The following is a 15,998-nucleotide window of genomic DNA, read 5'->3' on the forward strand; positions in this document are numbered from 1 at the left end:
TCCATACAAGCAACAAGTGATAAATCATGATCATAATCATAAAATACATTCATCATAAATTATAAATCAGTGATGGTCATAGGATACTTACGAAGCAAACAATATAAATCATAATAGGATACTAAATAAAGGCAATAGTCTTAAGTTATCGTCATAAGAAACTAAGGAAATAGGTAATAGGAAAGATGAAAAGATGAGAAGGATAATAGGTAATACAGTCCTACTAGGTGGATTGACATCCTAGGGCAGAGGTGTCAAACTCAATTTCATTGAGGGCCGCATCAACATTGCGGTTGCCCTTGGGGGGGGCGGGGGTGGGTGGCCAGGGTGGGTGCGGCCTACTGGGTGGGCATGGATGGAATGGGTGTGGCCTACTGGGTGAGCGTGGTTTCGGCAGGCAGCGGGGCGCTCTCTTCACAGCGCCAAGAGGTTGAGCCGGATGGTGCGAAGCTCGCCAACTTTGCACCTTGCTGCCTGCTGAAACTGGGCAGGCTGGGGGCTAGGCAGCATTGCACTTCTCATCAAATTCACGCCACCCAGCTCAGCCTCTTGACACTGTGAGGAGAGCGCCCCGCGCTCCAGAACCCATCAAGCCGGATATGTAAAGTAGGCCAGGGACATTTGCTGGCCATTTCCAGGCGATGGTGCATTTCTTCATTCCTCACAAAGGGTGACACCTCCCCAGCATGCACCCAGGGGTCGGGGCTGACACGGCAGGTGCTGGTTCCTCACTGTTTCCAGACGGCCTTGTGGAGCTAAGACTGAATGCGTTTCAGCATAGATGGCCACCACAAAATTGTACATTGGCTCCCGGCCAGCGTGGGCCAGGGCCAAGGCAGAGGGGGCCATTCCCTCACTGTTTCCAGGATGGCTTCGCAGGCCACATGAAACCACTTTGTGGGCCGCATCCGGCCCCCGGGCCTTGTGTTTGACATGTCTGTCCTAGGGCATAGACAGTGTTGTGGGAATTAGTAATTTAGACAGATAGCCCCATGTAGTACCATAGGTCCATTCTTCTGGCTTCCAAATAGTGGAAAGATTTCTATTTGGGTTATGTAATGCTTTTTATTTGTTTGGCTATTCTAAACAGATAGAATGCTTAAGCAATCTCTGGACAGTGTTATGCAGCAATCATAAACTTTTCCAAATCTTTTCAAATGTTCACTAGTCCCCCGTGATTTATTTTTCTTTTCCTTGGCTGACTGGGCAATTCTTGAAGAACAAGATGCATATTCCAATATAAAATACTGTCCTGGGTAAAGGATATGTCTCCTGGCAATCTTAATAGAAGAATGATCTGTTCCAGAAATGATTGGCTATGGGAAAATTATGTGTTTTCTGGCCTTGTGTTGAATTTTATTCAAACCATCCCTGCAAAATCTCATCTTCTTTCAAGTTATTAGCCATTTGAGTCTTCCTTTAGAAAGCTGGAGGCAAAAAACCACAATCCACACACAAAGGATTTGGGGGGGAATAACAATAATGAAATCTCAAAAGGGAAATGAAAAAAAAAAGAAACAACACAGCAAATTTAGTTGACTGGGTGTCAAATTAGACATTAGATAAAATACTGTCCATTAGCTGAACCCTGTAGCCTATAGATAGGACAGATTCCTAATCTAGATCAAGAACATCTTATCAGAGAAGGGAGATTTAACTTATTCTCCTTCATTTTGCTACTGAGTTTTACACACTTTCACACCTAGAAGAATATGTTTTGAAGCAAGATTGAAGATAGGCCTGACTTGAATGCTAGTGTTTGGTTATATGTTTCAAATTCACCTGCATCATACATTCAGCTAACATTCATGTCAGGGATAGGCTGAAATGTTTGATTATGCTTTTTATATATATTAGCAATGAAGTCCATTTCTAGCTTCTGGGTATTGCTACGACCAAAATACCTGGGGACAACTTGGGCACAAATAGAATAGATCTAGGGCAATATTTTTCAATCTTGACAACTTGACAATGTCTACCTTCAACTCCCAAAATTCCATGCTGGAGAATTCTGAGAGTTGAAGTCGACATGTCTTCAATTTCTCAAAGTTGAGAAACATCAATCTAGGGCAGTGTTTCTCAACCTTGACAATTTTAAGGCATGTGGACTTCAACTCCCAGAATTCCACAGCCAGCATCGCTGGCTGTGGAATTCTGGGAGTTGAAGTCCACATGCCTTAAAATTGTCAAGGTTGAGAAACACTGATCTAGGAAAAGTCCAGGATTTGCAGTGATTTACCAAAAGGTCAGTTTCAGGGGAAAAATTCTTTAAAAACCTTAAGAAGAAGATTTGGACAAGCCCGGTAGCCATTGGATTTGCTGTTGGGAAAAGATTTAGAAAATAGATAAAAGATAAAATGGAGAAAAGCCACAGAAAATCAAACAATTAAATACTTCCGATTGTGATGTTCTGTTTCTTTATGTTCAAATTACATTTGTCTCAAATTTCCCAATCCTTCTCTTATTTTAACAGTAATTCGCACATTAATGTAAACTTTCTTCTACCAGCATTTTTGTTTATTGACAATATGACTCACTCTTGCCAACGCACTTAGTTTTTTTCCTGACCTTATAAACATGCCCTTTGGTTGTCAGGCTGACTCTGCTTCAGCCAGCTCTGGAGACAGATGAAAGCAGATTTAATTTAGAATTATCTAATGCTAATGATTATCAGTCATGTGTATATGTGTATGTATCCACATATTTAAATCTTTGTGATGTTTTTAGTTTACCATGTATTTCCTTTGTTTATTTTTTTTTCTTTTACAAACTATAAAATAATGGTTATTAAGTTAACATTACTGATTCATGGCCAAATCCATTCTGGACATAATCTACAACATATTAACTTGGAAGGCAGAAAGGAGAGAAAAAAAGATTTGCTGCAACAAATGCTAGGACCTGCTTGGAAGTGCTCCACATTTATTTTTTATTTTTTTTAATGCAGCTTCCATCATATTAACTTACAAGCTTTCTACTGGTTATCTGAACATCAATCTGAACTCTGTATTACATCTAAAGTGGATTGGGTCCTTAGAATGCAGTGATGACAATGCTCATAATGCACCCATGTTCACCCCACAAATATGCACATGCAAAAAAGATTCCTTTGGTCATCAGGCTGAGGCTTTAAAAAGGCCTCACTATGGCATGATGAGACAATTTTGGAAAGAGAATTGAGTACATTGAGAGGCTCACATTTGAAGACTTAATTGCCTTGTGGGGATGGGTGCCTTCTGAAGAGAAATTTCAGTACACAAGAAGGGATAGTCCTTTCTTCTCTAGAGATGTGTTTTTTTCCCCAACTGTCTTCCTGCATACAGCAATTATGGCTTTAAAAGTTGTCCACTGCTGCCAATAAAAACGTCTTAAAAGCCTAGTTGTTTTATACAACTAGACAGCTGTGGGCCAGATGGAAACAGCCCTCAATGTTACATCTGGTCTATGAACGAGAGGATCTGTTTAGAGTGAAGAAATTGGTTGAATTAATACAAGAGTAAAGTAAGTACATTCCACTAAACATTTCTTCTTTATTAGGAAGAAGCAACCAACTAGCGAATAGTAAAGCTGGATGCTTCCTCAATCTTAACTCTTGTACATCTGTTGGATAGCCAATAATACTGGCATTTTGTCAATTACTAAGCATGAGGATCCCCAAGGCTCCTGTCTGGTTGGTTACATTTTTTCTATTTTCATTTATTTATTAGATTTTTATCCGCCTGTATTACTTTATAAATAATTCAAGATGGCAAATGTATGATGCTTCTTCCTCCTCCTCTTTTTGCCCACAAGAATTACCCTTTGAGGGGGTTGGGCTGAGAGAGAATGACTGGCCCTAAGGCATCCAGCCATCTTTCATGCCTAGGGCAGGACGAGAACTCAACGTCTCCTGGTTTGTAGACCAGCACCTTCACCAATACATCAAACTGGCTCTTTCTTTTCCCTCTACTTCACAAATAAGTAAATAAATAAATAAATAATCCAGGATGAATGAATATGTTATAGCAGTGAGGGCGAACCTTTTAGAGACTGAGTGCCCAAACTGCAACCCAAAACCCACTTATTTATCGCCGGGTGCCAGATGGGTGGGGCCCACTGGGTGGGCATGGCAGACTGAGTGGGTGTGGCCAAGGTGGGTGTGATCATCTCGATGTTGCTCATGGGGAGGGACGCTTGTGGGGGCTGGGCAGGGTTGGGAGACATCCAGGGGGTCTCTGGTAGGTAGAGCGGTGGGCAGAAGGCTCATCCTGTGGGATGAGGTGAGGCAGGGTGGGGATCCCATTGTCACAGGGCAAGGCGAGGCAGGGTCCAGGAAGGCTGGGCCTGACACCGTCGGGCCCCACACACACAGGCCAGCAAGCGCATGGGGCCGACAGTGTCTGTCAGCAGCCACAGCCTGCCGGCCCCTTGACTGGCGCACTTTGGGGCTCCACAGCCCGCAACTAGCAATTCAGAGAAGCCACCTCTGAGCTGGATGACCGGCTGACAGTTGAGGAGGCGTGCCCAGGAAAAGGAGAGCATGCAAGGCCAGGAGGGATGGGACAGGGGGGGAAGGAAACCAGCCACGCTGGGATGCATCCAGCCATGTGGGACCTCGGCGAGTTAGCAGGTGGCTGGTTGAAGAAGGACAGTTACCATCTCCAGGCCATGGTGCATGTGCCCACAGAGAGGGCTCTGAGTGCCGCCTCTGGCATGCGTGCCATAGGTTCGCCACCACTGTGTTATAGGTTTTGGCCCTGAATTTGGCGGGTCAACTGTTCCTGATGCCTGCAGAGGCATCCCATCAACTGTTGTACATAAGATATTGTTTATGGAAGTGCCGAACATACTTAGAAATTGTTTTGCCAGAAAATATAATTAGCAGCTTGTTCACTGTCTTGTTTATGCAAGAAATAAGGTAGTTCCTTAGTTCTCCTCCTTTCTTTTTTTGCATTTCTGAACAAAAAATTAAATTTAAAATTCTACATTTTTTTTGCAAATTCTAGTAACTCTCTTATCCTATATCTAATTTCGATTTCCCAAAGAAAAAGTTTTAAAGGAACATTTAAAGGACATCTAACATATGTTTCCATGTGTTTACAGACGGTAGTGGAATAGGTGTAGGTAAGGGTTCTCCAACATGTTCAATACTATTAACCCCCCAAGGTTTGATGTGATTATCCATTGTTGCGGTTGTTGTGATACTATTAGTTAAAGTAGTATTTATTAAATTATTTTCTTATTTTCTCATATTTAATTTTTGGAGTTAACAATCTAAAAGGAAGGAAGGAAGGAAGGAAGGAAGGAAGGAAGGAAGGAAGGAAGGAAGGAAGGAAGGAAGGAAGGAAGGAAGGAAGGAAGAAAGGAAGGACATCACAAATCTATAAGATACTTTGCACTAGGAGAGAGTGACTGGCCCAATGTCACCCAGTAAATACCATAGTGGCGACTGAAATCCAAGTTTTACAGTCCAAGACCAATAGTAAACAGTACTGTTTTGTTGAGAGCATGGTTCTGTAAAATATCTTAATAAATTACATGATGTTATGAATTGCAGATCTACCAAATCCACTTAAAAAAAATGAAGATGCCAGAGAGATACTTACTGCTGGCCCTGGTTTCCCAGGCATACCATGTGAACCACGTGCCCCCTAAGAAAAAAAAGAAAAAAGGTTATAGACAGAAATCTGATTACACGACCACGTTTTCCAAAGTGATATTGATTGCTTAAAGAGATATCAAGGAAATCTACCACCAGTTTCTATTAGGAACAGAGGGGCTCCATCACCACACATGTAACTCATGAGAGAGGTTGATTTCTCATTGATTATAAAGCCTTCATGCAAGGAAGACTGGAGTTGTAAGCACATGTCCTTGGAAATAACTTGGCATAGAAAAGTCATCCCCTGTTTTTTTTCTTAACCACTTCAGGGGAAAGTATTTGTTTTGAATTGAACAGAAGCAGTTTTCTTCTTCAATGTGTTTCAGATTATTTTCAGCTGCTATTGACATATAGGTCAGCCCTGATAACTGCTGTTCTATTTCTACATAAGGGCTCTAAAAAGCCATTGGAAATTTCCAAGGCCATTTCATTGCTTTTTAGTGCAATTGGCTAAAACTGATTGTTTCCAAAATTAGCCTTTAACTAGAAGTCAGGTTTAAAGTGAACAGCAAGCAAAGACCTATTTAAGTAGGAATGGTTTAACAAGCTAGTTCAACAATTTTACTGGCTTTATCTATGTTACTGTACAAAAATAATTACTTACTGGAACGCCTTGTGGTCCAATTCGTCCTCTTTCTCCTGCCATCCCTCGGGGACCCTGGAGTCAATAATACCAAAAGAAAAATATATTAGTCCAAAGTTAAATAGGAAGTGGAGATCATCTGCTTGTAATTCTTCCCAACTCAAGTTATGACTGACTGATAATTTCCTTTATCCACCCCAAAACAAATATTATCTGGGCAGTCAACATAAAAAGAATAAAAGTTCAGTGAATCTTAGGTAAACATACAGACACACCCAAAGAGTTCAGGAAATGGAATTTAAAATATCTTTCAAATAAGACAGAACCCTTTTCTTCTCTCACTTATGAAGTAAACATGTTGTGTCGTACATTTTTCTCGATGAAAGAACCAGATAGGAAAATGCAAAGAAAATTCCTTAATAGGCACCTGTGCTGAGAATAATCTTCTAAGGCAGACATGTCAAAGTCATGACATCATGTGACATCACGTGACGTATTGGAGGTTTTTCTCCATTGCCAGCAATGGGGTGGGCGTGGTTTCCTGGTGATGCGTCCGGCCCATGGGCCAGCAGTTCTAAGGCAATGTATAGCAAGTATGGCATCTCCAATTTGGTGTTAATTATTAGGCAGGTGCATAAAGGATAAGACAATCTATCGTCATCCTATCATCACATCCAGTTTCAATTAAATGCAATTAATGTGAAAGAACAAGCAGATACAGTGAAAAGCATAGTCAATCACCTTTAAGGTCAATGATGACAGAAGAGGCATAATACATTATAAATTATAATGTAATTAGAAATTACAATATAAAAGCATAATATAAAACCAGATAATGTATCTGCTTTTCCTACAGCAACAGTGGTGATGGATGACACGGAGGGAAACTTGAGTTCATAGAAAAAAGTTCTTCCCCTGCCATAAGGAAAACAAGTTATATTGTCTTTGGTTTTGTTTTTTTGTTTTAAAAAAAAGTCTCCTTGCATTCTCTCAGTTACTATTTCAAGGCTCAATCTGGCTGACTGTCTCTATAGGAAACAAACTGCTAGCATAGCTCCTGTGGGAATTAATTTTTTTCAACTTAAAAAAAAAACACCCCTTTGCTCAATTTTCTTGCAGTTTGGATGGCACCTGGCAACTGATATTGATTGCCATCCCAAATAATTTTATAACCCTGGGGTCTAAAACAAGAGCAATTGAACAAGAAAGCTGAATGAAGAAATAAAATTGCTAAAGATATTTCTTCAGTAATTAGACTAAAACTGCACTTATATTGTAATAGAAAACCCTACAGAAAGAAAAAAAAAGAAAATAATTGTGAATAATGAATATGATACACTCACCATAGGACCTATTCCACCCATCTGCCCTGATGGACCTGATTCACCCTATACATTGCGTGAAAAAAAAATAGTTTATTCGAACTTAGGGACCCACATATCAGCAACAAAGCAAAAAGAAACTAGACACTTTGCAACAATCCCTTCCTCATATAACAAAATTAAATTGTAATTTAATATATATTCCAAATAGAAGATAGTTGGAAATTATTCCAAGTGAAGCATCAGATTTTGTTGCTTCAATTTTTGTGAGGTTTTGTTGTATCATTTTGATGGCTTCTGTTTCTCTTTCTACTGATCCTTCCATGACAGCCTCCAATATATACATGAAATGTATCATTCACATTAGATTGCCTTGTGAGTGTGAGGGATTTTTGAGGACAGATTTAAATATCTAGAAGGGATGGTTCTTTCTTCTCAGGAGTCTATTCCATCCCAGTTCTCTCCAAACGGAGAGTTATATTTTTAAAAGGTATCCACTGCTGCCAATGAAAACTTTTTAAAAGCCTAGTTATTCCACAGGCTAGACAGCTGTGGATCAGATGAAAATGGCTCTCAATGCTACATTTGGTCCATGAACTGTAGGATGAAATGAAGTCAGGTTTGGATGTATTCATTCTGCCAGTATTTCTCATGTCTGAATTTCATCTAAATTCATTGAGAACATCCTTCTGCTAGTAAATAGTTCTTCTGCAATATTTTTGTTACCTAGCTACAAGCAAATGTTGATGGAACTCTTAACCTATAGTTTTTTCTGGCTTTATCTAGATTAAAGAAGGCAGTTAAATTAACACAAGGATAAAGTAAATCTATCACACTAAAGCTTTCTTCTTCATCAGGAAGAAGCAACAATATGTGTGAAATGAGCTTATTTAAATCCATCCATGAAGCACCTAGTGGGCAGCAAAAGTAAATATTTCCTCACTTTTAACCCTCCTAGAACTACTTCTATTGCGTAGAATCAATATTTGTATTTGTATTTTTGTATTTAATTTTATTTATATGCCGCCCAATCCCAAAGGACTCAGTAATGCTTAATATTGTCATTTTGTCTATTGCTAAACACAAGAAACTCAAGGATCTTGTCTGATTGGCTACTTTTTATTTACTTGTTTTATTTATTTAAAGCAATTTATATAGTTGTCTATCTTTCAACCAATTCTGAGTGGCTTCCAGTCAATACTTGTTTTCTCCTCTCTACTCTTACTATAGCCTAAGTAAGTAAGAAACTACATAATGAAACCAGGGTCTCTTTTTTAGCTCTAAATTTAGCTGCTTGCATGATTCTGCCATTTCTGAATAATTAATTTTGACATACATTTTTGCAAACATATCATGCAGCATAGAAGGTTTGGCCACTAAACGAATATTTCTTCCATAACTTCTCTAAAAGTATGCAATTCATGTCATAGCAAGTGGCAGCAACAGTGGTCAAAAACAATTTTTTACCTTAGATCCAAGGGCTCCAATTTCACCTTTAGGACCATCACGTCCCTTTTCTCCCTATGACATAAATATAAATCCACTGAGCAATTGCAGTGGCATATTAAGCCCAGTAAAAAAAACAGACAAATAATTTTGAAGTCACATTCACTGAACATAGTGAAAAGGGAAGCAAAGATTTTAAAAAAATAACAAGAGAATAAATATCAATATATTCACACTTACTCTAGGGCCCTTTAGACCTTGATGACCTGGTGTACCAGGAAAACCTCGAGCTCCCTGAAGCAGAATGAGAAAGTCCACAATTATATAATGACACAAGACGCTTCTTCGTTTCAAGTCAGACTATTGTCCCAGTAGTCCTCCTTCCTGTCCCCATAGTATAGATGTTTGTACTACCTATCTATCCACACATACAAGTTGCCTATAGTCATTTGAACTGTGTATAGGCTTTGCATGTAAGAAAATTATGCAGGGATAAACATGGTTCTCTCGATTCTTATCTTCTTAGTGGTCTCTTAACATAACAACGAGGGGACCAAGTGCCTGACCCATGACATTTTTTTAATTGTCCAGCACGTTTGTGCAATAAAGAATCTCCTCTATTCCTGGAAGTGTACGCTATTTAAAGTAAAATTACATACAACATAATATGCATAAAGAGCATTTGGTAAAGGGTTTCTTCCTCTTCTTTTGAATATGCATGGATGACAAGGAAATTCAAAATGGAGACGATAAGGGCGGAATTATTAAGTTCCCAGATGCAAGGATGGTAATATATAATCCATCACATTTTAACCCTCAGAATCCTGGAAGTGACACCAATTGAGGAAGGCTAGTCCAACTTTTTATACTGGGTTCTTTATTTGATGATAATGGGAAAGTATTAATTACTTAGTGCAAGAATAGGTAACAAATTGATGTATGAGGATTGAGATACAAAAACACTGGAAAACATAACATATGATTTTGCATCTGCCACTGAAACTAAGAATTATAGAACAGTTGAATGATGGGAGAAGAGCTGAGGTACTTGGCAAAGAAAAAAAGAAAGAGGTCCACAGATAAAATAAAGAAGGGAGGCAACTAACTTTAAAAGGTAAATAAACAAGCATTTGTAGAAACCACAAATTAACATTCTGGCATAAGTATAATGCATACCTGAGCTTTCTACATTACAAAATCTTAGCTTTGGGATGCAAAATTATATACAAATTTCACTGCTTATGCTTAAATAAAAAATAATTTTGAAAAGCTTCAAAGGAAACAGCAGGTGATAATCTCAAAAAATTGGGGGGGAAATGAAATGGCAGAACTTGTTTTACAATCTCCTGCAAAAGGCTTTTAGTTCTCACAGTCGAACATGATTCCTTCAAGAGTATGGGGGAAAGTACCATTTAGTAAATGGGAACCTCTTCTCTCCTGTGATCCTGATCAGAAAGCAACTAAAGGCACTACCCAAATTGAAAGGGCTTGATTTTAAGTGTCTTAGCTTTTCTATTCATTTTTCCCCAGGGCAGATCATTCACCAGATATGCTGATTTCCAAAACTTGCCAGAAAGCCAAATCTAACTTTTACAGGTCTTTGAAATGGCTTGAGATTAATGATTAGTCATTAAATCCTTCGAAAATATTTGCATATTTTAATGTTTACTTATTTGTCCAAGTTTTCAAAGGATTTTGTTATCTGAATAAGTTTTTTTTAATTTAGATTTATTAATAAATAAAATAAATTGTGAAGCACATCATGGAAAAAAGTGTGCGTTATCAGGGCCCTGGAGTTTTTATACTTAGCTGTAATATAAACTGAGCTGTTGTTCTGTAGCTTAACAGAATAACAGAGTTGGAAAGGACCTTGGAGGTCAACTAGTCCAACCCCCTGCTCAAGCAGGAAACCCTATACCATTTCAGAAAAATGATTCTCCAATCTCTTCTTAAAAACCTCTAGTGTTTTAGCACTCACAACTTCTGGAGGCAAGACATTCCACTGATTAATTGTTCTGTCAGGAAATTTCTCCTTATTTTTAGGTTGTTTCTCTCCTTGATTAGTTTCCTTCCATTGCTTGTGTGCTGCCTTCAGATGCTTTGGAACACTGCTATCATGTCACTGCTAGTCCTTTTTTCATTAAACTAGACATACCTAATTCCTGCAACAGTTTTTCAAGCATTTCTCATTAGATTCTGAAATTTAAATGCACATAGAAAACAATGAGAGAAAATGTGCCACTAATGGTTTTGCCTCATTGGTCAGGAAATATACATCTTTATAATCAATAAAGCTTTGGAATTTGTCCTGTTTATTATGCATAGTTCTTTACGTTTTCTTGGAAAGCAATCCATTTTTGAACCAGCAATCTTAAAACAGAATTGTTTAAAGCTTTCTCCTAAAACATTTACCTCATGGGGCTCTTTCAAAAGTGCTACTGTATTGTATTTCACAGGACAGCAAATCATGCATTTACTTTGAATGGAAGAGAATGATAATTTTGCACTGACTGTTCAATGAGAGGAAAGAGAGGAGCTGACCAAATTGGCAAAGTGACACCTAACAGCCATTTTTCTGTTGTTTTGTTTCATGTTTCTGTTTTTTGGAATCTGCTAACAAGCATTTTTCTGTAATTTTGTCTAACGATAATACAGCAATATAACTATTGACCCTGTTCAAGGAGAATAGAGGAGACAAAGAAAACCTCTGGCTCATCCTGATATAAGTCCTGTATTATCTAGCAACTTTGACATATAGTGATACTATCCACATGAAAATTATTTGTCTATTTCAATGCATTTCCTGAGTGCATTGCATTAACATTCTCTTTGCAACTGAAACTCAGTGGATGGCTACATCTTTTGATCTTTTATATTTCGTTTTTCACACTCAGGAACATTAGTCAAGAGATACATGTTAATAAGGATTTTTTTTCACTCTTATCTTCTATTCCCAGCTGTCATTCCTATGAAACAATATAATTCTCAAAGATAAAATCTCTTACACATTCTAAAAACCAAGTAAGTTTAAGAAATTGAGCTAATAGAATACAGGTCTTTTATCTTTTCTTCTTTTTAAAAAAGTACACTTGCCGATGACATATAAATTGTGTAAGTGCAGTCTAGGATTCTTTACAGATTTGATTTTTGATTTTTTGATTTATGATTTTTTTTTCAGAGAAACAGCTAATTGTACATACTGGAGATCCTGGAAATCCAACTTCCCCAGGTTGCCCTGCTCTGCCAGGTTCACCCTAAAAGAAGAAAACAATCAAGTCATAAAACCACATTATAAAGGTAATGGTCGATCTGATTGGGTTGCTGCTGCCATGCAGGGGGGAGGTGGGGGCAGTTGGTTTTTGTGATGTGGTTTTTAATGTTGTAAGTCAGAGGTCCCCAACTTTTTTTGCACCATGGACCGGTTCCACGGAGAGAGGTTTTTCCGCAGACCGGAGGGTGCGTGGTTTTATGTGCTGCCTTTGCACACAAAAGCCCTGCATCTCTTGGATGGGGCTTTGCTTGTTTGTGTGGACTGGTTGCTGGCATGCCGTGGCCCAGTATTGGTCCATAGACCGAGGGTTGGGGACCCCTGTTGTAAGTCACCTGGAGTCACCTTGTGAGAGTTGGGCAGCCATAAAAATTTCTTAAATAAATAAATAACGTTGCACATCAGCGAATTTCTTTTCTCTGAAACATGTTATTGTCATTCATGCCGAAGGTGTGAGAAACTGTTGAAAGTTTATTTTTTTCAAAAATAATGCATTTTGAATATTGCGCCGATGTTTTCAAAAAGTCATATAAATATGCATAACTATTACCAACTAAGATTTCTGTTAACATACAGGTAACACTCTAGTCATTTATAATAAGTATATCTCTCTTTTCTTTGAAATTGTCACATCAGCAATAGCAGGTATGTCAAGCTTCCAAGAGACAATGAAGTTCTATTAGAATGTAGCAATAGCTATGCTATGAAAGCTGTCTCACTATGCAGTTGTTGGTTGAACTAAAAACTATCAGCAGATTATGCTTCATAATAATATATAATATGTATATAGCATAGCAGGAAATAAATATTGACATTAGTTTTTATGCAAAAGTGACTTTGCACCCACAGAAATGTTTTCCACTGTCATAAAGCACAACTTTATTTTATTGAAAACCGCTATCTATAATACTCTTCTGTGCCCCATTCCACACTATACCAGAGGATAATACTTTTCAGACACTTTTCATTGATACAAAATCTGTGTTGGATCAAGCCCACCATTTTCATGTAACTACGGATAAGTCAATATTCCATATTTCATGGACACTGCGTATGTGTGAAAATGTTTGCAGTATTATTTAGTCACTAATGTCAATCATCAATGTAAAATAAAATAAAAAAGATTTAGGTAGAAAATATTTAGAATATTTAGTATTGAAATTTTTGAATTTAGTTTTGAAAATAGATCAAACTTTTTTGTATCACATTATTATATGGTTGACTATGCCAACTTTCCTCAGTCTAATGTTCTCTGGACATATTAGGAACAAATTCCCAGAATTTTGAGCCTATAGAAGTTGAACCTTAACATATATGGAAGTTAGCAGGTAAAGAAAGTGGATATTTTTTTAACATACATGCTTGCTTTATTATTAAAACAAAGCAGTGAAAAACAGGATTTCACTTAGTCCCTGCTCCCCTGTAGAACGTCCTAACCAAAAAAGTTTCTTTTGCTGGTGTTTAGGATCCTTTCAACAGATGGAGTAGAATCTTATTTTACAAAAAATGTTTTATGGGTGACAGTTGCCTTGACATCAGTTTCCTTGCTTTGCTAAATAAACTTTTCTGATTTTAAGATTATTTTCTGATGATTATTATATAATGTGCCTAGCATCATACTCTTGAGAAATCTATTTTAAAACTTACATCTTCACCAGGTTTTCCTGGAGGCCCTTCTGGGCCACGAACACCAGGTGGACCCTAGTAGAGAAAATATACACATTTATATTAGGAAGTTAAATGATACTTTAACATGCTTAACACACACACAAAAAAAAATGCAACCAAAAATTAAGCAATCAAAATTGTACTGTGTATACATATTTTGATTTAAAAAAATTGCTTCCCAGACATAGCTTCTGAAAAACTTGTGACATGTCAGAATTTATAAAGCTCTATTATGCTACTTCCCCACTACTAGGTAGTATGTGCAAAATTGACCTTACCATGGATCCTGGGTCACCAAGTTCACCTGGAGGACCTGTGGGCCCAATAGGACCCTAAAAAAAAACAAACATAAATAGATAGATAGATAGATAGATAGATAGATAGATAGATAGATAGATAGATGTATATATAATAGATAGATAGATAGATAGATAGATAGATAGATAGATAGATAGATAGATAGATAGATAGATATTAGGAATGGTGTAAATCAGGACAATGATGTAGCCTATCAATTAATGAAAACAATACACAAAAATAAATGTAATATGTTATAAGAATTAAGATAGCCTAGGTCCAGCACTGATTTTCCATAATCCTAATTTCTTAATTTGTAACTTTGTAAAAATAATTTCACTCTTTCATCATCTGTGGAGCCTGTGAGACAAAAGAAACTGAAGTTGAACCCAACCCAAACAAGTTGGTTTTGTTCAAGTTTCTTTGAGGTTTTCAGTCTTGACTCCTGATACAATAGCACTGCCCCTGAAAAAGCAGTTCATTAGGAAATTTTCTTAGATTCATGGCCAATGAGCAGTTTAGAGGCTGTGGCCAGTTGGGGGTGAGGAATATTGTCCTGCTCCAGCTCTAGCTGAAATTCAAAGACTTCACAAGCAGGACTGATGCCTTCAGTATTTACTTCTCTGGTTTAGACTACTACAATGTGCTCTACATGGGGCTTTAAAAACTTCCTGGAAGTTTCAATTGGTCCTGAATGCAGTATTCTGATTGTTAACTGGTGTAGGTTGACATGAGAGTGTGACACCTATTTTCTAAACTCTCTGCTGACCCCTTCCCATATTCCTCTGAGGATAACTTAAGGTGCTGGATTTAGCTTTTAAAGGCCAAATGGCTTGGCACCAAGGTCCTAATGGCTTTTTCTTCTCTAACTGGGTTTCAACCTACCCAACTGATATGTCTAAAGAGAACTCCCTTTCTATGACATGAGGAGCCAGAGGCAAACAGGTGCTGCTGTTGCTGTGCCTGTGTTTTGGAATAGCCTCCTTCCAGAAGTTTGATCAGCTTCTCCTTTGTTGGCTTTCTTCAAGTTTTAAAAAGTGAATTGTTCTAGGGAGCATTTAGGGTATGAAATCTCACTAGCAACTGTTTAGTCCTGTAACTATACTGTATGTCCATTACTGTTGACTACTTATATTCATTTTCTTTTCATTCATTCATTCTTGTATGGTCATCAATCTCACCAGGTAATACTGGGCAGCAAACAATCTTTTTTAAAAAATAAAAACAACGACAACAATGCAAAAATTAAAATACATAGGAGTAGAAAGGCATGTTGGATATGTTTACAGCTCTTGAGCTATTTGTAAAAAGAAAGGTATAAATAAATAAGTGAATGAATGAATGAATGAATGAATGCAAGAATACATCACAAATTTTATGATTTATTATATGTACTTGGCTCACATATCATGACATCAGTATTCAGGTTTTGTATCATCACTGTACACTATGAATGCCATTGATGATACGACAAATATATTATTTAGAAAAACTAGAACAAGGGGCAAAGCTGTAGCTCAGTATCCCTTTTGCAGTTACTTGCCATGCAAGCTTTACAGATATTAAACTTTCTCTTTTCAGTGCAGCCCCTAAGTAGAGATATGAATTTCTCTACTTTAGATTAAGCAGATGTTGTGAGTAAACATCTGCATCAAAATAAATTATGGATAATCTTAACTGTGATTTGATTACTGAAATTAGCCATCTTAATAACGATAAATATAATTCATCCTACTCGAATATGGCATCCATCAAACCACAACAGTTTCAACT

At 37.6% G+C, this 15,998-nt stretch overlaps 1 protein-coding gene across 2 annotated transcripts in view; it reads right to left on the reverse strand.

Moving 5' to 3' along the window:
• COL5A2 (collagen type V alpha 2 chain) overlaps positions 1-15,998 on the reverse strand; it is a 96,129-nt gene that overhangs the window by 50,941 nt on the left and 29,190 nt on the right. For both annotated transcript variants that reach the window (XM_039363713.1, XM_039363712.1), the window contains exons 9-16: positions 14,207-14,260; positions 13,908-13,961; positions 12,193-12,246; positions 9,233-9,286; positions 9,014-9,067; positions 7,568-7,612; positions 6,246-6,299; positions 5,586-5,630 (exon numbers count right to left, since the gene is read on the reverse strand). In XM_039363713.1, coding sequence (XP_039219647.1) covers positions 5,586-5,630; positions 6,246-6,299; positions 7,568-7,612; positions 9,014-9,067; positions 9,233-9,286; positions 12,193-12,246; positions 13,908-13,961; positions 14,207-14,260 — 414 coding nt within the window. The remainder of the gene's footprint in view (positions 1-5,585; positions 5,631-6,245; positions 6,300-7,567; positions 7,613-9,013; positions 9,068-9,232; positions 9,287-12,192; positions 12,247-13,907; positions 13,962-14,206; positions 14,261-15,998) is intronic.

Source organism: Crotalus tigris, unplaced genomic scaffold (assembly GCF_016545835.1).
Source record: "Crotalus tigris isolate CLP2741 ecotype Arizona unplaced genomic scaffold, ASM1654583v1 scf7180000019570.252052, whole genome shotgun sequence".
Classification (NCBI taxonomy): Eukaryota; Metazoa; Chordata; class Lepidosauria; order Squamata; family Viperidae; genus Crotalus; species Crotalus tigris.